Source organism: Blennius ocellaris (genome assembly GCF_963422515.1).
Source record: "Blennius ocellaris genome assembly, chromosome: 5".
NCBI classification, from domain to species: domain Eukaryota; kingdom Metazoa; phylum Chordata; class Actinopteri; order Blenniiformes; family Blenniidae; genus Blennius; species Blennius ocellaris.
Window position 1 is genome coordinate 7,443,284 of NC_137654.1, and position 24,531 is coordinate 7,467,814.

Consider the following 24,531-nt stretch of genomic DNA (forward strand, 5'->3'; position numbering starts at 1 on the left):
GTTTATAAATTTTGTATAATCCAATGTAAACTGATTACTAATGAATAATTTGTCATCACTGACCTTAAGAATTGTGAATATTTCTCCAACACTAAGCGACAGTAACTTGGTTTTGGATTCTGTCTGGGAGCTCAGGATCAGACACGGATGGCAGTGTTAATCCGTCTATTATCAAGAGTGAAGTTTTGTCACTTTTTTATAATAGTAGATGTATTTTATGCATTACATCTCAAATCTGTGTTATGGCTCAAAGTGCAGCTCCTGCTTTGATGGTTGGTGAGGTGGTGTAGCGTCCAGTTGGTCATCGTGGTGCTCGGTTTCTCCTTCAGATCTCGGTTTCAGTGGACGGACTCCCCAGTCTTAATGAAGGAGAGGCCTACTCCTGCTTCTTCCAGGACTCCGAGACCCCGGCCTTGCTCACCACCAGCGGTGTCATTTGCTCCACGCCTGATGCCAGCAATCTGCCCCCCATCGGTCATGGAGACGGTGAGTCTTTTTCACAATGCGCTCAATGGTGATAAGTGCAATTCTTTGGTCCCGAGGATAAAAAAGTGACAGTTTTGTCATTGGGCTTAAAAGAAATCTTGACCTGACGGCGACACATAACCTCTTGATCCCTTTGAATCCACAAATAGCTGAAAACAAGGGGTGTCAGTGGACCGGACTGGTAAAATAGTGCCATAATAATCTTTAAATTTAAAGTTTTTCTTTGTTGTGGTGAGGATACGTGAAAACATCTCTATTTTTGCAAAACCAAACGATTACTACTAATGACTGAAATCTCAACATGAAGCCATTTTTAACTCAAACAGGCACTGGATAGAACACGTACCTTTGCCAACGCCACCACAACGCAATGTTAAAGTTAAATCATGTTCTGCTGGCTCCCTTGCTTTTGTGTTACTCGAGCTGGTTGACATGTGATTGGCTGAGGGTGGAGTAGGGGGGCGGAGTTAGTAGCGTGCTAGCAGACGGCTAACGGCCCTGGCTGACTGGTCACAGCGGAGCTGTAGCGTGTCTACGATGGAGTAAATATCTGACCTCACCAGGCACACAAAAACATAACTTTTGCCCCAACTTTCATTGGCGAAGGGAATAAAACCTTCTGGTGCAAAATACAGGGAATGTCCCAAAAAAAAAACTTCTCCTTCAACTGTTGCATTATGCATGTTTTTACAAACTCCCCCTGACAGCCTGGCTTTGAGCTCAGTTTCAGGTGACAGCATCACTGGTATCTCAGCTCGGGTCTCAGTGTTGTGTCGAGTCCACTAGTGTCAAGAATCAAAAATCAATGTTTTCGTTTGGAAACTTTCCCATTTGCTTGGTGGTTTGGCTGCCAGGATTTGGCACACGGGTCTTATGTTTGACACCCCTGGTTTAAAACGTATTAAAACAAGTCGACACAAGAAGAAAAACATGTCAATAAAGAATATATGATGCTCACACCGTCCACATCCCCAGGATCTCTCGCATTCCGAAAGATGAACATACTTGGTTTGAATCCATTTTTCCCCCCCCACTTGCGTGGCGTCCATCAGGGGTCAGAGGTCAGGGGTTTGTTTTTATGCCTCAACCCTCCGGAGGACAGGTGACCCAGCAGCAGTTCTTACATGTGAGCTCTTCATGTCAGGCCACAGAGGTCGTGATGTAGAAAAGAAAGGAAGGAAACAAAGCGCTGACATCTGAGGTTGACTGGAGGCTCACGTCCATTTTGCTCCGACGCAGAGTTCGTGATGGTCACCTTGTCGCTGCGCTTCATCAACGTGACGGTGGCAGAGATGGAGTTCACCTTCTACAACTGCAGCTTGGTCCAGCAGCTCTCTGGACGGAGGCCGTGAGTACACACACACACACACACACACACACACACACACACACACACACACACACACACACACACACACACACACACACACACACACACACACACACACACTCAACCCGCCGAGCAAAATGCTGGTGCCCATGCGCTGCTCTGCTGTATTCGCCTTCAGATCAATGTGCACAAATACCATCTGTAGCCTGTTTTTTTTTTCCTATTGTCATAATTTTCTACCTTTATTCTCTGATTTGGTTTCTGGACTTGCATTCTTGCTGCTCGGCGGGACATCAGATGCCACGGGTGTGTCAGCAGTCGCTGGGGGTGCAACTGGTGCATCCACCAGCATATCTGCACACATCAACACACCTGCAGTCAAGGAGTCACCATCTACAACCAGAATGTGAGTCCTCGTCACGTTTCCAAAATAAAGCACCGAAATGGGATTGAAAACTGTTTCAACTTGCAGATTGCAGTGAGTAGATGGTGTGCTGTACAATGGAAATTCGGGTTTCAAGTAGGTCTAAATGGTTTTTTTTGGGAATCAAATAGGAATAAAATCAGATGAGTTTCTTAATTCTACGACAAGATTTGAGTTGTTAAAGCGACGGAGTAATCGCAATCATCACCATAGAAAAAACTACAAAGCAGGTGAAAATGATGTTCAGTTTCCTCAGCTGTCAAGTGTTGAGAATTTTGCATTACTAGAAATGAAACTCAAGAGTTTATATAGACAAACACATGATTCTACTTCGTCTGCATCCGTACCACACAACCAGAAAATGAACAGCCCAACAGCCCTGGTGGAAACCTTTGCTGTCGTGTCGCAATAAGAATTGATTGTTGTTTCCCAGACTAAAGACTGCTGGATTTTTGAACTTCTGTCCTTCTGTTTGGCAGCCGGCAGATTGAACATGCCTTGGGTTTGTGTTAGCCAGCATCAGCAGGCAACAATGGGAAGCATTGTGACGGTTGAAGGAAGGAATTCCTGCTGTCAGTGAAACAGCTCAGTTTGAGAAGACAGTGTTGCTCTATGAATTACTCCAAATCCACAACAGCTAACCTCAAGATTCCAATGCCGATTGTTTGTCCGCTAAAGTTTCCCGACCCGAACATCAACTTGTGACCCCCTTTCACTCCTGGCGCCGTGACTGTTTACAATTCTGTATCGTGGGTTAATCGCTAACCGCTTGAGTTCGTATTGTATTACTACCGTTACGACATCCATCTGGCCCCGGATCGTCTCCTCCGCCCAGGCCGCTATGAGACTCCAGGTTTCTGCAGAGCCTCAGGCACAGACGTCCAAGTTCTTTTCCAGAGTTTCTTTGGACAGTTGGAAAGACTGGCAATTACTCTGAAAGGAAAACATGGATGACGTTGACGTCACTGATGACGTTGACGTTCGACATGTTCACAAAGCCGATGTGGTCTGACGCAACCGTGACCACCTCAGGCAGTGGCTGGAATGAAAGAGCTGTGATGCCTGATCACACTTGTCTTTAAGGGCTCGTCACTTGTGATCGGATCGCCCAAAACACATGCCAGGTCTGAACGGGCCCTTAAAGACCTTAAAAGAGAATTGTACGCGGAAAGCAATTGGAGAAACGCCGTGGTGATTCGACGTGTAAATGTGACTCCTTTTGAAATGCTACAAAGTTGCCATTGAGTTTTTCACACCTTTTGAATATTATTGTGGGTTTTCATTGTCGCACATCTGTGACGTCATCTGTCCTCGTCACTGGACACAGATTTGAAGTCAAGGGGACAGATGTGGTCAGGATTGCCCATCGCAGGTTGTGTAGCCGTCATAAGACCTCAGAACAAATCTAAGTGTCCTCGAAACAACAATCAAAACAGTTCTTAGATCCTCTGAACAAGATGTTGCCAAGTCGAGGCCTTGCTGAGTGCCCACACTTTTAGGAAAGATTAATTTTGCTGAAATTATTTAGAAATTGTTTCATTTGTCCTTCGTGTCTCAAGCAAATCTTCTCACTCTGCTGTTTCAAATGTCTGAAACTTTCCTCAAACGCCTTCATGGATGTTTGAATGAAAGCCGTTTGGAAAGGAATGGATTTGTGTCTCGGCCTGATTTGTGTTTGCTTTTAAGGTTTTTACCATAAATGTTGTTTTTTTTGGTTTGTTTTGTATCCATCCCCTTCTGTTGCATCTTAATTTTGCTTTCCTCCCTTTTTCTTTCTCCTCCATTCTCTGCTGTCATCACTGATCTTCCATCATCAAGTCCAAACCGCCCACCATCCCATCAGCACCCACCCATAAACCGCCCCCATCACCCCCGACTCCTCCGACAACAACATCGTCCACCACAATAGCGCCAACAACAACACAGCCGTCACCACCACCCACTGAGACATCTGCCCCCACCACGGCAGCTGTCCCCTCCACTACTGCAGGACCACCTACCACCTACAAAGCTGAGCCCACTTCACCAGCTACCATCCCCACCACTGCCCCCGGTGTCACTACCGTCCCCCAGGCCTCCACCACCAGCATGGGGGTCGCCACCACCTCCATCACCACCACCACCACCTCTGGAGGCGGGTCCATTTCTGACAGAAATGCTACGATTAGCGCCATAGAGAACTCTTCAAACAATGAGGGCGTGAATATAACTGAGAGAACACCCCACACGCCATCACCCAGCAGCACTACTGCCCAGGTAGAGTCTCCGGTGGGCGTTTCAGAGCCTTCGGTTGATTCCGTGGACTTTTCTCTTGAGATAAGCGCCACGACTTCCAGCGACGCTGCCCCGTTACCCGAGCTCCCGATCGATCGCAGCGAGGAATTCCTTCCTCTCGCTCCCTCTGAAGGCAACAATTCACCTCCGTGGCTGAATACATCAGGGAAGGTCGAGGTGGAGCCCACAACAGGTTCATCCGTCCTCCAGTCGTTGGCCACCTCACAGTCGCCTCCGTCAGTTACTGACCTCAGCCCTGAATCTGCAGCAAACCACCAGTCTGACTCCTCAACTGACGCTTATCTCCTGGTGAGTGTAGAACTCATGTGCAGAAGTGATGCACCTGAAACACCCCCCCCATATATAGATATGTATTTTCTTGGAATAAAAAGAAAAGATAGATTTCTCTGTTTAGATTCTGTAAATCATGTGGCTCTTGCTAATGCTAATTGCTAATTGCTATATGCTAATTCAATCCAACTCACTGAAAACAATACTTTATCTAGGCTTTGTTGACCGTGAACAAAATCCATGTTGGCAATTAAAATTACAAATTAGATTTCGAGACGTCAGTTGTTGGCCCTGCTGCTGGCATTAATGCCAAACAGATAACTGGTACTTTATATTAAACACTGAACATAAAGATGCTTTTTCTTATTCAATTTCATACAGTCAGAAATCAGAAAAGTTTGTCATGGCTATAAAACAACGGTCCTTTGTTGGTGCAATCAGAGTTTTTCAAGTAGCGGATGAATAGGAAGAAGATGACATTTTGTATAAAAATAGTATAAAACACATCTTTGATAAATAAATAAAAACAGGCACATAAAACAATTGAACTGTTCCTGACTGAAAGGTGCAACAGTATCTGAGAGCACCTCGCCTTAGCATCTATGTGCGCCGCCATCTCAATAACTAAATAGTTGCATTTCCTAACACGATTTAAAACTATCAATTATTATTATCTTTTAGTAATTGGAAATACTTTCTTAAGATTATTGTTAGCCACATGTTCCTTTGTGTAGCTTTTAACACAAGATGATTTATACTTTATGGTCGTCCACTGAGAGATGGAGCCGATGCCGAAGCAGAGTCTTGGCTAATCTCCAAGCTGATCACTTTAGCCGAAAGATCTACAGTATGAAGAAATATGGACATAATTTTGCACAATACGTCTACAAACCCAGAAACAAAGGCGATTAAGTCAACAAATGTTGGAGAGGTTATTCTAATATTAAACTAGCGGAGCGTTATGGGCCTGTCTGGCCACTTCAAATCATTCATTCAGCGCTATTAGCAACGGCTAATGTTGTGTTAGCGCCCAAATGCTAACAAAGTGCTAGCCTTCCATCTCTGATCACATTTCGGTTCCCATCTAGTTTATGATCACATCTTTTTCTTTCAATGCTAAACATTGGTTGTCATGTTGTTGCCTGATGTTTCAATTTTAACCATTTTTTAAATTGTTTTGCCATTTTCTTTTTGCAAGTTTCATTTTCTTTCGTAGCATGCCGTATCATAATATTCCAAGATTCCCTCTAATTCCTGATATAAATACAAAAGTGCCCACATAGAGGAAGTCATGGCGGGTATTGTCCATGTGGAAAAACTTTGTTGGCTCTTGTGTGGTTTGCGTTCGTCTTTTCAGGGCAAGTAGGTTTTTTAAACATATACCTTTGACATGTCTGGACGGCTTTCTTCAAGTCACGCCAGGTCGTAAGGCAACGTTTTTGACGGAGATGGAAGCACGCCGTCTAAACATGTCAAGGGTATGTTTTAAAAACCCACTGGCCTGAAAAGCAATATAGACACACGCAATGGACTTAATTGAAGCGGATCCTTCATACGTTGGCGATCGAGAGTCAATCCATCTGAGGTTGTGTGAAGTCTGAGTGACATGTAGAAGTCTTGTGTCGTCAGGAGTGTCCCTGTGTGGAGAAGGTGCAGGACTCCTCGCTGCTTCCCGTGAACGTAGAGCGGAAGATCACGCTGGTGGGACAACACCTCGACCTGTTCCGGGTAATTCTATCAGTCTGCAATTGAGAGTGTGGCGTGTGTTGGACCGCGATGAGCCAGCGTTGTTGGTGGGCGTCTCCCCGCAGGACGAGCGTTTGGACTACGAGTGTGTGCTGGACGTGGAGAACCGGTCGGTGGTGGTCGACGCCTCGGTGGAGCCGGACGCCGCGCAGCCGTCCGTCTTCCTCATCACGTGTCAACCGCACCAGGTAGGAAGTTCAGAGGAACGAGACGGAGCAGCAAAGAAATAAAATTCACAAAGCTGTGTAATCTGTTTAACCTGAGGTGGTTTATTGGTGTTTTTTATGAAAGAATAACTGAAGCAGCATAAAGGTTTCCTATAATTAGCAGAAGTTTAGTTGTTCAAACTGTTTAAGTAATTTTTGCTCTTTTAAACGGCTAGCTGTTTTCCCAATTTTAGATGTTTCAGCTGTTCTCACCAGTTGTAGGTTTTTTAACCTATTTTTATTCTATTTACATATAATTTTAGCTGCTTTAACGCCTACAATTTGCTTTTTGTTTTTGTTTTTTCCAGCAGTTTGAGCTGTTTTCGTTGTTTTAGCCATTTTATTATAAGTCTTATCTTATTTGCATTTTCAGTTCTTTTAGCCATTTTAGCTCTTGAAGCTATTTCAGCCCATTTACCTCTTTTAGCTGTTTGATTGTTTGCTGTAGATATTAATTGACTAACTTTTTATTTAATAAGTCACATTTGTAAACTCAAAGTAGAGCCAGGAGATGAAGGCAATATTAAAGATATTTGTTCACGCGTCAGTTTGACAACGTTGAAGGGAGCAGCGAACAAGGCACTAAACATCTGTTTGCTTCCTGCCTTGCTTCTGTGGTTGTTTTTGTGTTTGTCCATCAAAGCACCAAAACCTTTCCACATGTCTTAACTCATCTTTCTTTTTATTTAGTTACCACAGTAAATAGCCTAAACTGAGTAACTGTGATTGTAATTGTGTGTCAGAATTTAACAGAAAGAACATCATCCACGTCTTTCTCCTGAGAAACAACTAACAAGGTCAAAGGTCACAGAGAATCTCATAAAACATCAATATAACTGAGAAATCGATGATTGTCTGCCTCTGTGTGTTTGCGTCGCCTCGTTTGATTATCTCTCAGGTGCTGATGATAGGAACTCACCACGCCTGCTTTACACGGGATTTTGCACAACTTCAGCTCATATGCATGTTAACGTGCGCCGCTCTCCTTCCAGTACGCGTATTCTGCATCGGTGGAGGAGTACCGCGCCACCATCAACCTGAGGAGGAGGAACAACCACCTGGTGGACAGCGAGGAGGGTCTCCACGGTGTGTGTGTGTGTGTGTGTGTGTGTGTGTGTGTGTGTGTGTGTGTGTGTGTGTGTGTGTGTGTGTGTGTGTGTGTGTGTGTGTGTGTGTGTGTGTGTGTGTGTGTGTGTGTGTGTGTGTGTGTGTGTGTGTGTTCAACATGACTGAAGGTCTTCTCTCGCCTCGCCACAGTGACTCTGTTCAACTGCTCGGTGGGCCGGTCGGACTGCAGCCGCTGTCGCACCGCCGACCCCAAGTACGGCTGCGCCTGGTGCAGCGGAGCGTCCGGGTCCCGCTGCCTGTACCGAGACTCCTGCAGGGAGGAGATCAAACACACCTGCCCCGCGCCCGTCATCCACTTTGTGAGACTTTCAGATTTTTTCCTGTTGTAAATTCCTTTTTTTTTTAATGAATCTCCCTCAGGTTGACCTTAAAAATGGCTCCGCTCTGATCTCTGATTTGTTGAGCCATTTCACATTGGTGTCATTCACAGTGTTTTTCATCAAATCCAGTCTTGGTCCTAAATGTCCTCCAGTCTAAAAGTCCCTCTACTGAGCTCTACTGACAACAGGATGTCTCTCTCCACGTCCACTCCAGACCGTCTTTTTAGGAGAAGCGCTTTCCAGTTGTTTCCCTGTTAACTGGTGACCCTTTAGCATCCCTCGTTGCTGCTAATAACAGATGTTAAACTGGACAGAAATCCATAGTTGTCCTGACGAACGACGATTAACCACTTTTACAATAAAGCTTCCGAGTGTCGTACCTTTTGTGAATCTTTTTTTAATATATGCTGTTATTAGCAGTAACACGTTACGCTAAAAGATGGCCGTCACCATTTAACAGTGAAACCAGTTCATCCAAAACACCGGTACAATGCACTCATATTTACCATTTATTTATTGCTATGGCTCATATAAACACTGTTTTTCAACCAGTTTCAACCAGAATGTGATCAAGAATGAGAAGCTCCTGAAACTGTTGATTTAAAAATCTTGTGTCTGAATAATTTATTTAATTTAGTCGTGTCATTAAAGTTACTACCAAGTAGCTAACGCTAGCCCCTGCTAACTGTAACGTTAACAGGGGCCAATGTTCCCCTCATGATATCAAGAAGGGAAAAATCTCTGAACTGTATGAGCACACGTTTACTAAAAAGTGGAGCAAATGAGGGAGATGACAGAGGCTACATACACAGGATATATGGACACATGTTACTGTTATAACACCATCATAAAGTGCATTTTGCCTAATATGGGACATTTAAAATATGAGCAATGGGCAGTTTTGCTGTTCCGTTCTAGTTTCTATAAGTCTATTGAGGCTGGATTTATTTGTTAGCCTCAGAATCGATTATGCGGAAACGCCCTGAGGTTCTAACTCTGATTTACGTATTTCAAACTTTAAAAGCTTCTGCATCAAACTGTTACCAGGTACAGGTCAACCAACTGTGTTTTCCATATCACAGCCTTTAAGAAACCGCCTACAGTGAAGCGTTAGCCATCTTCAGCATGGAACACGACAAAGTGTTATACACTTCCAGCTCGTTGCGAACATTTCTTCTCAGTATGCCACCGTTGTGTTCCAGCTGGACCCAGTGTCCGGTCCCGTGGAAGGGGGCACGGTGGTCACCATATCGGGCTCCAACCTGGGTCAGAGAGCCGAGGACATCCAGAGCTGGGTCAGCGTGGCGGGGGTCCCCTGCAGCGTCATCCACAGCCGATACGAAGTGTCGTCGAGGCAAGGCGTCCCCTCACCTCGCAGGTCCCCTCACCCAGGACTCGTCTTCTCTGACGGAGCCGTGCGTCTCTCTTTCAGGATCGTCTGCGAGACCACCGGCAGCGGGGGGGAGAGGAGCGGCCAGGCCTCGGTCAAAGTGAGGGGCGGGGGCCTGGGGCTGTCGGCTCAGGTCTTCAGCTTCCAGGTAAACTGGGAGAGTGTGTTTTTCATTCCGTCACACGTATCGTCTCCAGATGTTCCTCCACATGAAGGAACCTGATTAAAGAAGCAGTGAGGTGGAAATAAAGCCATCGGCTCGTTTACTGCAACAGTAAAAGTTTGACGGCAGCTTTAATGACCTGGTTTCCCACAATGCACCTCTGCAGCTCTTTATCTCGTCATGAACACGCTGGCTCAGGAGCACTTTATTGATCACATGTTATCTCTATCGTCCTTCCTCCCTCTCCTCTTCCTCAACTCCTCCTCTTCCTTTGTTCTCTTCCATCTCTTGACCCCCTTTTTCCTCCTCCTCCTCCTTCCTCATCTCATCTTCCTCTTCCTTTGTTTTCCTCCTTCTCTCCCTTCTTTTCCATCTCTTAACCCACCTTTTCTTCCTCTTCTTTCTTTCCCTCTTGTTCCTCCTGTTATTCCACCTCCTCATCTTCATTTTCCTCTTCCTCCTCCACTTTCTGTTCCTCTTCTTCTTCTTCCTCCTCCTTGTCATCTTCCTCATTGTCCTTCTCCTCTTTGACTCCCTCATTCTCATCCTCCTCCTTGTTGTCCTCTTCCTCCTCTCCCTCTTCTTTTCATTCTTGTCCTCTTCCTCTCCCTCCTCTTCCTGCTCCTCCTCATCCCTTTCTTCTTTTTCCTCCTCCTCCTTATCTCCTTATTCCTCTACTTCCTCCTCCTCCTCCTCCAGGACCCTGTTCTCAGTGGCATCTTCCCCCAGAGGGGTCCGAAGGCGGGGGGCTCGTCCGTCACCATCCGAGGACGCAGGCTGAGGACGGGTCACCCTGGAGACGTGGGCGTTCTGGTCGGGGGCGTCCCCTGCGTGGTGTAGGTGTCTCTGAGGAGGACGATGTCCAGCCGGGGGTTTTGGATTTGCATAGTTTGTGATTGTGAAACACACATCGTTGGCAAAATGTTTGCCACGATCACAATTTTAATCATCCTGATCATATTTTTAAAAAGCAAAGAAGTGAGTTAGTTTTCTATGAAGGGATTTACAGTTCTGGCTGATTTTCTGGGTTTCCATGTGGCTCCCTCAGGAGAATTAAGTCACAACTTAACGTTTTTCCTTCAACCAAGTCATAAACTTTGGTTGATTTCTGCATTTCCCTGTTTTCAATGTAAAATACTTCATAATAAACAGCGGGTGAGTAAACAGGCAATCCATTCAATTCGTGTTTGTATACTTAACACTTTGAAATAGTTTACATTTTTCACCATTTCAATGTTAAAATCTTAAAAGTTGAATTTATTCATATATTGAGTTTTTTTGGTCTTGAAGCTCCTCAGTTTGTCTGAATCCGATCAGTTATTGTTACTCCTTTATTATTTCACGCACGTGAAAACATGAGGTTGCAATGGCGTTGAAGATTCGATCTGTTTCTCCTGTTTCTCCTGTTCAGGCTGAACATCCAGGAGGACCAGATCATCTGTCTGACCAGAGGCAGCAACAGGACCGGAGAGCACAGCATCACTGTGAGGTTTGGAGGAGCAGAGCGCCACCTGCAGGGTTCGCTCTATCACTACACCCCCAATCCAAACATCACAAAGGCGGCGCCTTCCAAAAGCTTCCTCAGGTACTTTCTTTGGACTTTTGCTGTAGAAAAGGAAATGATGAGTCAGGCTGAAGGTAAGGGTGGAGAAAGTGAATGCCAGTCAAATGCATCGTCTCCATCAGGGATCAAAACGTGGCGATTTCTGTAATATTAAATGCAAAGTAAATACTTTTAATTCCAGTTACTTGTATTATGTTTCCGTTAGAGGAGACAAAAGGGACACCTGGAGCCACAAAAATGAAAAGTTGGGAGACTGAAGGAAGATTAGTGCGTCTGGACAGGTCACCAGTTTGTCACATACTTACTTATACACACACAGACATTACAGTAATTTATATATATATATACCGGTATAGATATATATATATATATATATAACAGTGCTTCAAAATCAACCACTGCTGAACCAAAGTGCTTAAAAAGATGCAAAGATCTTAAAACATGAGGTGCGATCAGTACAATAAAAACAACATAAAACAATAAAATACATTGACTCTAACCTTAAATGAAACAGAGGGCAGAGTCTCAAGCCAGGTTACAAGTCAAGGAGTAGAATAGACGTGAAGATTAGTTAAAAACTTTAATCTATCAGCATGAACTCTTCCTACTGATCAGGAACAAACCTGCTGGTTTGTATTAAAGGAAGAAAAAGAGAAAGTGTTGTTCCCTCAGTGGATCCGGGTCACATTAACGTCCATGTTCGTCAGAGGGAACCTCCAGCGGTGTGACTCGTTCTCCCCCCTCCCTCACAGCGGAGGCAGGATCATCCGAGTGTCCGGTCACAACCTGGACGTGGTCCAGGAGCCCAAGATGAGGGTGACCCTCAGCCCCCCGGACACCCTGCCCCCCCGGAGGAGGCGGGGTCTCCTCCCAGATGCCCCGCCCCCCCAGAGGAGGCGGGGCCTCCTGCGGAGGTGGCGGCGGATCGTTCCCGAGACGGAGTGCCCCGAGGGGACACTGTGCCACGTCAAGCAGGTGCCCTCGTGTTCCTCCATCCACTCCTCTTCATCCAGGCCTTCCTGTTTAACTCCCCCTTTCTCCTCCTCCTCCTCCTCCTCCTCCTCCTCCTCCTCCTCCTCCTCCTCCTCCTCCTCCCCCCCAGTACGAGTCCCGCTGCGTCGTCAACAGCTCCTCCCTCATCTTGTGCCCCACCCCGGCGGTGGGCCAGGAGGCCCGCCGGGCGCGGGTCAAAGTCCACTTCCTGCTGGACAGCCTTCACTTTGACTTCAGCTCGGTGGGAAACGAAGCCTTCAGCTACGAGCTCAACCCCAAACTGTACCCGCTGAACCAGAACGACCCCAGCAAGCCGTACCACCACAAACCCGGCAGCATCATCTCCGTGGAGGTCTGTGAGCCCCCGCCAAGCCCACAGGACGTTTCAGACTTCATCCTACACCCTTCAGTCACTCTCATGAGCTGTTCTGGATAAGAGCTGCACAATATAGATATGTTCCAATAGAACACAATTTAAAATGAGAAAGAACAGTGAGATTAACAAGTATACAGTATTTTTTATACTCTATGTCTAGAATAACTCTCCTCCTCAAATAATGATACAAACGCAACATATTGAAACACTGATAGATGTTTTCTTTTTTTGATTCTTACATACAAAAGTCCAATAATAATGTATCCCCAAGCAGAGTTTAAACAATTTGTTGGTACGAAAACACTATAAAACCACATATTTAAAGGTGCGGAACATTTAGAACATCGTTTAATTTTTAAATTCATACTTTTTTGTTGGCGTCCAGAGTTCAGAGGACAAAACTGAACTTGCTGCAGTGCATGATGGGAGATCCTCCAGCTCGTCTGTCTCTCTCCTCCTCTTCAGATCCTGCTCTCTGGCTTATCCACTTATTGTGTCTTCTGTCGTCCACTGCAGGGGGAGAACTTGGATCTGGCCATCTACAAACAGGAAGTGGAGGCTCGGATCGGGGACGGCCCGTGTTTGGTGAAGACGCTGACACACAACCATCTGTACTGCGAGCCGCCGGCACAGCAGCCTCCGGTGACGGGCGGCAAGAAGCCGGACGGCGTGGACAGTCTGCCGGAGTTCACCGTGAGTCACTCACTTCAGGGAGCTTTCTAGAGTTCACATCGTTTTCTGACTTCAACAGAGTTTCGTGGGTTTTATGAACTTCCAAGGAGATTTGTGGAGTTTAGCGGGTTTCGGGAGTTCAAGGATTTCTCTGTTTTCTCTGTTTGTTTCCTGGAGTTTTGACAGTTCCTTCAAGTTGAGTGTGTTTTCTAGAGTTCATAGTGTTTTCTAGAGTCCAGAGTGTTTTCTTGAGTTTAGTATGTTTTCACCCACACCACCTTTGAAGCTTTCGCAGCATTAAGGCCCTGCATGCTCCCCTTCTGGAACCCAGAAGTACAAGAAGAAAAGTCAGCAAGCTGCCGAAAAAAAAGCTTTTTCTGCAGGACTGTTCATAGGAGGAGAAGCTGTCGAACTCACAGGCCACGCCCCCTCACCACAGGCCACGCCCCCTCACAGCAGCCACATCTCTTTGAAGTGTCGTTTTAACTTTTAAGCTGCACAGTTTGTTTCTCTCCTCCAGTGCTGTCAGAAACTTTCCTCTGAACTGTTTCAGTAATAAAAGAGAAAGTTTGTGTCTGAGCCGCCATGTTGGTTTGGTTTTAACTGCAGGAGCTGACGCTTTCAGTGATGCGTTCAGGGGCATCACGACATTTTAACGAGCTGTGGCGCTCATACAGTAGCAATGTTAAAAGCTAAATATGACTAAAATATGACTGATAGTGATTAGTGAGCTGGAACACCATGAGCAGAACACGTCACTGCTGAAGTTTGGGCAGTGCAGCTCCGACACCGTTCAGCAGGACGGCCGTACTTCAGCCAGAAGGAGCTGGACGAAGGAAATGATGTCATTTTGTTCGGCAGGACTTCACAACTGCCCAACCTTCTTCTTGTTCTTATGGAGGAAGAATCAGCCTTTAAAAACAAAATATTCCTGAGAGCTGTCTGCATCCTTTGTTCCAGTTTTAGAGCATCTTCCTCTCTTGACGCCGGCCGAGCTCCAACAACACAGCTTAATTCATGGAGATCTCTGAAAGTAAAGCAAAAGTTAGCTGGGCTTCTGTTAGAAATGGATACAGCTCAACTTTACATATCATCAAGTCTCTGCATTTGTGTTTGATCAGTTTGTGTGTGTGACTGGTCGGCAGGTGAGAATGGGGAACTTGAACTTCTCGCTGGGCAGAGTTCAGTACGACAGCCAGGCCCAGTCCACCTTTCCTCTGGAGGCTCAGGTGGGCGTCGGGGTGGGGGCCTCCATCCTGGCTCTCATCGTGCTCATCATCGTCCTCATATACCGGTGAGTTCTCCTCACCGCCGGGACCTTTAACCCTTTAGTGGGCCGCTTCTGATTCCATCAACGTGTGTGAATGTGCCGCCGGCAGGAGGAAGAGCAAACAGGCCATGAGGGACTATAAGAAGGTCCAGATCCAGCTGGAGAACCTGGAGACCAGCGTGAGGGACCGCTGCAAGAAGGAGTTCACAGGTACAGTCCACTTCCTGTTTCCACGGCGATCCGCCTTGAACACGGTGAAACGGCAGCGTCCGTCTGCTCCTCAGACCTGATGACGGAGATGATGGACATGTCCAGCGACCTGGTGGGTTCGGGAATTCCCTTCCTGGATTACCGGGCGTACGCAGAGCGGATCTTCTTCCCGGGCCACCAGGAGTCGCCGCTGAGACGAGACCTGGACGTCCCGGAGAGTCGGAGACAGACGGTGGAGCAGGGCCTGGTGCAGCTGTCCAACCTGCTCAACAGCAAGCTCTTCCTCACCAAGGTGGGTCCGCCGTACGGGGCCCGGGAACAGAACTGGGCCCACGGGTTCTCCTTGACTCTTCCTTGTCGCCGTGTCTCCAGTTCATCCACACGCTGGAGGTCCAGCGGACCTTCTCCCCTCGGGACCGGGCCTACGTGGCGTCTCTGCTCACCGTGGCGCTGCACGGCAAGCTGGAGTACTTCACCGACATCCTGAAGACGCTCCTCAACGACCTGGTGGAGCAATACGTGGCCAAGAACCCCAAACTCATGCTGCGCAGGTGAACCCCCCCCCCCCCCCCCCCCCCCCCCCCACCGATCGTCCTGGGTCCTGATGGACAGACGCTTTTTACTACTGACACGTTTTTTTATTATTTTGTCTCCAGAACGGAGTCGGTGGTGGAGAAGCTCCTGACCAACTGGATGTCGATCTGTCTCTTCACCTTTCTGAGGGTATGAGAGACAACAGGAGAACCATATTTCACTCACACACACACACACACACACACACACACACACACACACACACACACACACACATAAATTAAATGTCAAAATCAGCGATGTAAAGATTCAGTGTGATTCACGATACTGTGTCGGCTGTACAGATGTTTTTTTTAACAAAATAATTTTCCTGACAAATTAAGATCTTTTTATTCCTCTTGAATACAAAACAACATTTTCTGTTCTTCTTTTAAATGCTTTATCAAATGTACTTTTTCTTGCTGAGGAAGGTGCAGCAACTGACTGTGAGGCACCAACGAAGGAAGTTTTACTTTTCTTTAAAAAACGAACAACTTAAAATATGTTACTTTAACATATTTAGGATCTGGGATTTTTGTGTTTGTTCTTTATTTCCTGAGCATTACAGTACATAAATCCAGATGTAGCAGCTGATCTGTAAGGTGTTTAGAGAAAGTCTACAATAAAGAAGGAAAAACGACATGGATTGATTTTTATCCCCAAAAAACGAAACGGTTCAGTTTCATCCTGGGAAAGTCACATGTGAGGATAGGATACAGCACTGCCCTCTAGTGGCGGAAAGCAGAATCACCTCTTGTGTTTCTTTTAATTCCACAAAACCTGGAACTGTTTTGTGTTTGAATAAAAAAAAATCAGCTCTGACTGTTCTGACGATATAAACAGGAGGTGAAATGACGATTTATGAAAGCAAAACACAACATTTATTTAACAACCTTTTTTGACATTTTTAACCCTCCTGTGAAGAGATTGAGTGGAGTTTCTTTGATTTGGTTGCCCGGGAGGCGTTTGATAAGTGCTTGTTGTATTTGTCAGGAGTCTGCAGGCGAGTCCTTCTACATGCTGTTCAGAGCCATAAAGCACCAGGTGGATAAGGGACCGGTGGACGCCGTGACGGGGAAAGCCAAGTACACGCTGAACGACAACCGGCTGCTGCGAGAGGACGTGGAGTACAAGACGCTGGTCAGGGAACCCCCCCACCCCACCCCCCCATCACACATCCTGGACAGTCACATTCTAGCACCATTTTCACACATTCTTTTTAAATTCCTATTTTCTCTATTAATCTGTGACTTTGTCAGATAATGAAGCAGCATGATCAGCGAGTACAATACAAAGTGCATTCTTTTTTATTGATTATTACTTTATTTATACATGCAAACTCAGTATGCTGCAATGTACACGTTTTTATGTTTTTATAACAGTGATTCATCGTGTTTCCATTCACTGAGCTCCTCCAAACCACAGAACTGTAGATTCTAAAGACATGTTTAATCGGCTGACAGGTGGAGGTCACGGGGCAAAAAAAAAAAAAATCGAAGGCACAAAAAATCTACGAAAAATAATCAACGGCAACAAACAACTTTGCTTCTCAAAGGCTTTCTATGAATATATATAACTGACGAGGAAGAGCTACTTAAGTGTTTGTAGTTATCGTGATATTTTTCTCATTATCGCCATGAGCAGACGTGTTCAACAGAAAGTTTGATGACAGAACACTCGCTTGAGAGTTTTTTGTTTTTTTAACTTCTCTGATTCACTAAAAAGTAAAATAAACACATTTAAACACACAAATTATGCATTAAAATGGGTTACAGTACCACCATGTTATCATAAAATGTGTTTTTTTGGCAAAATGGAAGTTGACATAAGGACAATATTTCGACATTTTAAAAAAAAAAGCTGTAATTTGTCATACTTTATATTAAAGAGCACATATTATGCAAAATGTACTTTATAATGGTTTTCTAACAGTGACATGTGTCCCTATATCCTCTGTGTGAGGCTCCAGAAAGTCTGTCGTCTCCCTCACTCGTTTTCTCCACTTCCTACTGAATGTGTGCTCATACAGGCGGTTTTCCCTTTGTGACATCATGAGGGGGAAATAGCCCCTCCCCCCTGTCCCAGCACAGTCAGCCGGGTAAAGAGGCTGATGAGTCTCGTTTCTTCTGTCCAGACTCTGAATGTGGCGACGCCGGCAACGGCGACCGGCGGCGGCGGCGTTGTCACGGCGACGCCGACGGTTCCCGCTAAAGTGCTGGACTGTGACACCATCACACAGGTGAAGGAGAAACTTCTGGAACAAACCTGGAAGGGCACGTCGTATTCACAGAGGCCGCACATCGACTCACTGCTCCTCGGTACGATTTTATCTATAAACTCTAGTAAGAAATGTAGAAATAGTTTAGTGTTTATTCTTTCTTTTTCTCTCTTTCTTGAATGAAACGGAGAAAGAAACCTTCAAAAGTCCAACGAATTAGATTCAAATAATTCCGTACTTCAACATGACTAATCCTAAAAATGATGTTCTTACTGAGATAATTCTAATTTTAACCAATAACGAGATTCCTTTCAATCTCACGTTTAAATGTTTTTATTCTATACGCTCACTTTCTTCATCTGTCCAGTTTACATCAGATCAGCAAATAATTACAAATCACACTGAAACCAAACGTTCCAAATATTTATTCCTTTAGAAAAATGTTTATTCGTGTATATATTGTTTGTTTGGAAATAAGTATTTAAGAATTGTGTTTATTTATTTCACAATGTTAAGCATGTATAATAATATACAGTATAATAATATACAATAATAAACTTTTCCTTCATTGGACTGTAATCATGTGGCTTTTTGCACATTTTGTTTACATATTGAACGAGAGGTGAACACAATATTTTCTTTCTTTGAAAAGAATATTTTAGATATGTATTAATTAAAAAGAAATTAAAATATGTATGTTTTTCAACATGTACAAACATTTAAGGAACTTGGTTATTTTTGGTTTATTTATTGATAGAAGGATTATTATTTCTGTTTATTAAAAATATGTATTTATTCATTTATTTACAAATATTTAAGGAATGTATTTTTCTTGCTTTCTTTTTAAAAGGGGATTATTGTTTATTTGGGATTATTATTTATTTAAAATAATTCTTTAACAATTAATTTGTGTTAATTTTACTGCTGAAGTGTAAAAAGGTATTTGTGTCTTTAAGACTTTTCGTCTCTTTCAAAAAGGGTCGAGGGATTTTTTTTTTTTTTCACCACTTTGGTTTGAAAAGTCTCTCAGCCGTGTCGTGGGTTAATTCTCCCCTCAGAGTGGCGTGCAGGCGTGGCGGGTCACCTGATCCTCTCGGACGAGGACCTGACGTCCGTGGTTCAGGGCTCCTGGAAACGCCTCAACACACTGCAGCACTACAAGGTGAGGACACACACACACACACACACACACACACACACACACACACACACACACACACAGAAAAGCTCCAGTAAGGTTGACGGTGTGTTTTCAGGTGCCTGACGGAGCGACGGTGGCCCTCGTCCCCAGAAACAACAAGCACCACCTCCACGACAGCCACGACTACATGCCTGGAGAGAGTGAGTACCGACAAGGAGACGTGGTCTGATGGGACCTGGAAAGGTCCTGGCCAGTGTGTGTGTGTGTGTGTGTGTGTGTGTGTGTGTGTGTGTGTGTGTGTGTGTGTGTGTGTGTGTGTGTGTGTGTGTGTGTGTGTGTGTGTGGTTTGAAGGTGTTTAAGGGATTGGTTTGCCCTGAGTTCAGACTCACAGGCTCAATTCTCTCAAACTAGTTTTGATTCTGTTCACGTGATGTTAAATTGGACATCTTAGTGCCACTTATGTTTAGAATCCGTTACACCAGGGGTGTCAAACATGCGGCCCGGGGGCCAGAAGCGGCCCACCAGAGGATCTAATCCGGCCGTCATGGGATTTTTGAAGTGTAAAAATGAAAACTGACAGAGGCTGATCTAAAAACACTAGATTGGCAAAAATGGCATTCAAAACCGCCCTTGGTCAGAATTTGACCCCCGACATGAATGCATCTGTGGAGGTTCACATAACGCAACGCCTTTCACAATAAAACAATGAGTCCAACTTATGTGAAGTGATACTTTAGACACATAAACTCAAAACCATTTCCAGATGATGACAAATTGTTTTAATCCCGAATACGATATCTAGATAAAGGTGACTGAGGTTTTTTTTTTTGTGTTTTTTTGCAAATATAATAATATCTGATTTCCTTTAATATGTAAATTTCAGAATAGTCTGGCAAATTCTTGCAGTGACAAAAGGGTCAAAAGAAGGAAAGACTTTGCATTTGTCCATATCTGCAGTTTAATATGTAATGTTTGACTTGTTGGGCCTCCAGAGGTCAGAGGTCAGAGGTCAGGTTGATGTGGCTCCTCAACTGAAATCAGTTTGACGCCCCTGCGTTACACAGTCAGACACTGCACTGAGCCTGAGCAGCCAGCAGAGGTCAGTGTTTGGCTGGTACTCAGTTGAGATGGTCTGAATGAAGTTGAGGGTGATTTGTGGAGACGTTAAACCCCCCCACCTCCCTCCAGAGACCCCCATGCTGGACGACGGGGACGAAGGAGGCGTGCGGCTGTGGCACCTGGTGAAAGCCAGCGAGGAGTCGGAGCTGCCCAAACACCGGAGGGGCAGCGTGAGGGAGCGAGGGGGCGAGAGGGCCAAGGCCATCCCGGAGATCTACCTCACACGCCTGCTCTCCATGAAGGTACAGCCACCGCTGCCATACCGTAGTACCTGGACTACACGGAGCACCGTAGTACATGGACTACACGTCACATCCCTCAGAAAATATGCTGTACTGATAATTAATGTGAAATAAGCCAGAAAGTGGGTTATAAAACCACATTCACTGTCTTTATGAAGTCAATAGATTATATAAACATGTTGCTGTTAAGATATGAAAAATATCTTCTTTTACTGTGCGTCACCTTCACGTAATCTTTATCGTGGTGGAGAATCATTTAATTGAACAAGACATACAAGTGGTTATACGTTGTAACAGAACATCAAGTAAGCATATGATTAAATTAATAGTTCAGAAAAAAACTATCATATTAATGTGTCTCATTATAAAATAAAATAATTAATTTGTTTAATTAGTTTATTTTCTTACATTTCTAAAAGTTTTATTTAAATTATTATTCCTTTTTCTAAAGTAAGAATTATTAGTGTTGGGGAAAATAGATGAATAAATCAATATTATAAATTAAAATCTACATTAAATTGATACAATTATCTATTGACAAGCATATTAATAATAATAATAATAGCAATAATAATAGTGATAATAATGCTAATCATTTTCAGAGCAATATTTTTTCTTTTATCATTTTAATTGTCTTTATTTCTGCATCTATTTGTGATAAATATTGAAGCTCCTCTCTCCTACTTCAGTAGACAAATACACAGTAAGAAACATTTTTAAAAAATGTTATAGGGAGAAAAATATGCAAATTAAAAACATTGCCAACCATGAACAGTTTTTATTTAAATGAACAATCATTACAATAGATATGATAACAATTCTTTAAGAAGAATGACGTATTTCCAACTTTTGGGAAACTAAACATGAGTTAAAGTAGAAGGTGTGGACTTGGTAGAAAGCCAGACTGCCCCCCCCAGGGGGTATTTAGTGAGAGGCGTGGTGAGACGGTGTGGTCTGGTCCCTCAGGGCACGCTGCAGAAGTTTGTGGACGACCTCTTCACGGCCATCCTCAGCACCAGCCGGCCCGTCCCGCTGGCCGTCAAGTATTTCTTCGACCTGCTGGACGAGCAGGCGCTGCAGCACAACATCACCGACCCCGAGACCATCCACATCTGGAAGACCAACAGGTTTACACACACACACACACACACACACACACACACACACACACACACACACACACACACACACACACACACACACACACACACACACAAAGGATCTTTCACGCTGCACAACTCTGCCCCCTCGTGGTCATCTGTGGTGTTCCTCTGTACGAGACGGGCCTCAGGAAGCTCCTGAACCAGATTAGGAAGAAATGTTTGTGTTTTCAGCCTCGAGCGTTTAATTTTTCCCCAGTTTGTCTCTTCCTGGTGAGACGTAAGCGAGTCAGTGTGGACTTCCTGTGATCAGCTGGCATCCTGATCCACTCCACTCCACTCCCCTACACTCCACTCCGCTCCACTACGCTCCACTCCCCTCCACTCCGCTCCACTACGCTCCACACTCCACTCCACTCCACTCCGCTCCACTCCACTCCGCTCCACTCCACTCCACTCCACTCCACTCCGCTCCACTACGCTCCACACTCCACTCCACTCCACTCCGCTCCACTCCACTCCGCTCCACTCCCCTACACTCCACTCCGCTCCACTCCACTCCACTCCACTCCGCTCCCCTACACTCCACTCCGCTCCGCTCCACTCCGCTCCACTCCGCTCCACTCCACTCCACTCCGCTCCGCTCCACTCCACTCCACTTCACTCCACTTCACTCCACTCCCCTCCACTCCGCTCCACTCCACTCCGCTCCACTCCACTCCACTCCACTCCGCTCCACTACGCTCCACACTCCACTCCACTCCACTCCGCTCCACTCCACTCCGCTCCACTCCCCTACACTCCACTCCGCTCCACTCCACTCCACTCCACTCCGCTCCCCTACACTCCACTCCGCTCCGCTCCACTCCGCTCCGCTCCGCTCCACTCCACTCCACTTCACTCCACTTCACTCCACTCCCCTCCACTCCACTCCACTCCACTCCGCTCCACTCCACTCCGCTCCACTCCACTCCACTCCACTACGCTCCACTACGCTCCACACTCCACTCCACTCCACTCCACTCCACTCCGCTCCACTCCCCTACACTCCACTCCGCTCCACTCCACTCCACTCCACTCCGCTCCCCTACACTCCACTCCGCTCCGCTCCACTCCGCTCCACTCCCCTACACTCCACTCCGCTCCACTCCACTCCACTCCACTCCGCTCCCCTACACTCCACTCCGCTCCGCTCCACTCCGCTCCACTCCGCTCCACTCCACTCCACTCCACTCCACTCCACTCCGCTCCGCTCCACTCCACTCCACTTCACTCCACTCCACTCCCCTCCACTCCACTCCACTCCATGCGACTCATGAATCACACGACTCTCTTCCGACCCGACAGTCTGCCGCTGCGGTTCTGGATCAACATCCTGAAGAACCCGCAGTTCATCTTCGACGTGCAGACGTCGGACCACGTGGACGCCGTGCTGTCCGTCATCGCCCAGACCTTCATGGACTCCTGCACCATCGCCGACCACAAGCTGGGACGGGTGAGCGAGCGAGCGTGAAGTGAACCCCCCCCCCCCCCAGATTCCTCCTCTGTGACTCTCACCCTGGTCTCTCCCTCGCCCAGGACTCGCCCATCAACAAGTTGCTGTACGCCAGAGACATCCCGCGCTACAAGCAGATGGTGGAGAGGTAGGAGCGGGGCAGCCAGTCGCCCCACTAACCCCGGGCCATCTGGGGGGGTGGGGGGGGGGGGGGGGGGGATGTGGGCTCCAGACAGACGGTAGACGGAGCCTGCAAGGCGCTCATGCTCGGCTGGGCGCAGAGCAGACTGCTGCACTTCACACTGCTCACGTATGGAAGCAGCGGCGGGACGGAGGTTGTGTTTCCTACATGGATCTTCTCACACCAGAGGTTCCGTCAGCAAATAGTTCCACCAAATGTTTCTGCCGCTGACGTTTTCCACCATCGGCTCATCAGGTTAAATTAAATCCAACAAATAATGGAAATATTCAAAGGGATTTGAATTCTACTGTAAATACATCTGAAGCAAAAACTACTAAAAATGGCCAGAAAGGTCAAATAATTGCAAGTTTTATTTTGTAATTTTTTTTTTTTTACATATATTTTTTATTATTTGTTCAGCATGTTATGAAACGACATGCAAAGAAGTACTTTATTAATCCCGGAGGGAAATTCTTTAAATGTGTGTGAATAATCTTTAAACAGGTTTTTGTACTGTTTTTTTTTTTACATTCAAGCAATCTGAAGTGCATTAAAAGTAAAATCTATTATGAGTAGTAGCAGTAGTAGTCGTAGTAGTTTATTGGTATTCGTATTATAATACACATGAAACCCTTTCAAAATGAATCTATCTGATTGAATCTATATTTTCTGGAAATACACAAAATCAAATCTCCATCCAACGTACACACACATTGTACACACAGAAATACACATAGAACACATATACCTAGTGCAACATGCCTGAAAAGACAAAAGCTATTTAATCCTTTAATCCAACAATCATCCTGCTTATACAGTTACTGTAGATTTGTGAAAAGGTGTTGATGTCAATCAACCAATCCTTCATTGTTTGAGCGTTTGGTTCTGCTTCCTCCTCCAGGTACTACGCCGACATCCGTCAGACCATCTCGGCCAGCGACCAGGAAATGAACTCGGCTCTGGCTGAACTCTCCCGCGTACGTGTTTCACTGTTAGCATCAGTAACGTCACTTTTTAATTATTATTATTATTAAGGCCACCATCCGGGCGGCTGCATGACAAGAGCCGGGAATTAAACATGAACGACAGCCGAGGCAGCTTCCGCCCGCTGACGTCTCTCCATTTTTAATCTCCTCACACAGAATTACGCGGCGGAGGTCAACTGCCTGGTGGCTTTACACGAGCTGTACAAGTACATCAACAAATACTACGACCAGGTGAGTCCCTCACAGACGCAGCTGCTCGCTTTGGCTGAGTGGTATTCCAAAGCACAAATCACTAAATCTGAGTAAACGCTGTCAGATTATCACCAGGAATCAGAGGGTTTTTTTATTCCAGAGTTCACAAAATCGCCACCAGGGGGCAGCAGAGAGCTGCAGGAGTTAAATCACTTCTGCCTTTAAATGTCCAAGAAATAAGGAAGAAACAAATTAAGAAACTATTTTTCCCACACATTTCAAGAGTTGAATGTTTTGTTTGCGTGACGCTGAGCAACTCAAATAATGAAATAAGCTTTTTATTTACAAATAAATGTTATTGCTCAGGCATCACAACAGCAGAAAATACCAACATCCTGTGACAGGAAAACCACAAATCACTACTTTAATTCAATTCCAAA

General features: G+C 45.6%; 1 protein-coding gene across 1 annotated transcript in view; it reads left to right on the forward strand.

The window, feature by feature from the left end:
• The window catches only part of LOC308130151 (plexin-B1-like), an 81,233-nt gene that overhangs the window by 52,642 nt on the left and 4,060 nt on the right, over positions 1-24,531 (forward strand). Inside the window, exons 9-38 of the mRNA XM_080496349.1 lie at positions 330-486; positions 1,726-1,834; positions 2,114-2,222; positions 4,059-4,823; positions 6,435-6,533; positions 6,617-6,739; positions 7,750-7,843; positions 8,015-8,184; positions 9,408-9,559; positions 9,638-9,743; positions 10,458-10,594; positions 11,170-11,343; positions 12,075-12,297; positions 12,425-12,667; positions 13,208-13,384; positions 14,509-14,657; positions 14,743-14,843; positions 14,918-15,135; positions 15,216-15,394; positions 15,500-15,566; positions 16,410-16,556; positions 17,551-17,734; positions 18,693-18,796; positions 18,891-18,975; positions 19,965-20,137; positions 21,104-21,264; positions 22,585-22,732; positions 22,816-22,880; positions 23,815-23,890; positions 24,056-24,130. Of these exons, the coding sequence (XP_080352475.1) occupies positions 330-486; positions 1,726-1,834; positions 2,114-2,222; positions 4,059-4,823; positions 6,435-6,533; positions 6,617-6,739; positions 7,750-7,843; positions 8,015-8,184; positions 9,408-9,559; positions 9,638-9,743; positions 10,458-10,594; positions 11,170-11,343; positions 12,075-12,297; positions 12,425-12,667; positions 13,208-13,384; positions 14,509-14,657; positions 14,743-14,843; positions 14,918-15,135; positions 15,216-15,394; positions 15,500-15,566; positions 16,410-16,556; positions 17,551-17,734; positions 18,693-18,796; positions 18,891-18,975; positions 19,965-20,137; positions 21,104-21,264; positions 22,585-22,732; positions 22,816-22,880; positions 23,815-23,890; positions 24,056-24,130 (4,770 nt within the window). The remainder of the gene's footprint in view (positions 1-329; positions 487-1,725; positions 1,835-2,113; positions 2,223-4,058; positions 4,824-6,434; positions 6,534-6,616; positions 6,740-7,749; positions 7,844-8,014; positions 8,185-9,407; positions 9,560-9,637; positions 9,744-10,457; positions 10,595-11,169; positions 11,344-12,074; positions 12,298-12,424; positions 12,668-13,207; positions 13,385-14,508; positions 14,658-14,742; positions 14,844-14,917; positions 15,136-15,215; positions 15,395-15,499; positions 15,567-16,409; positions 16,557-17,550; positions 17,735-18,692; positions 18,797-18,890; positions 18,976-19,964; positions 20,138-21,103; positions 21,265-22,584; positions 22,733-22,815; positions 22,881-23,814; positions 23,891-24,055; positions 24,131-24,531) is intronic.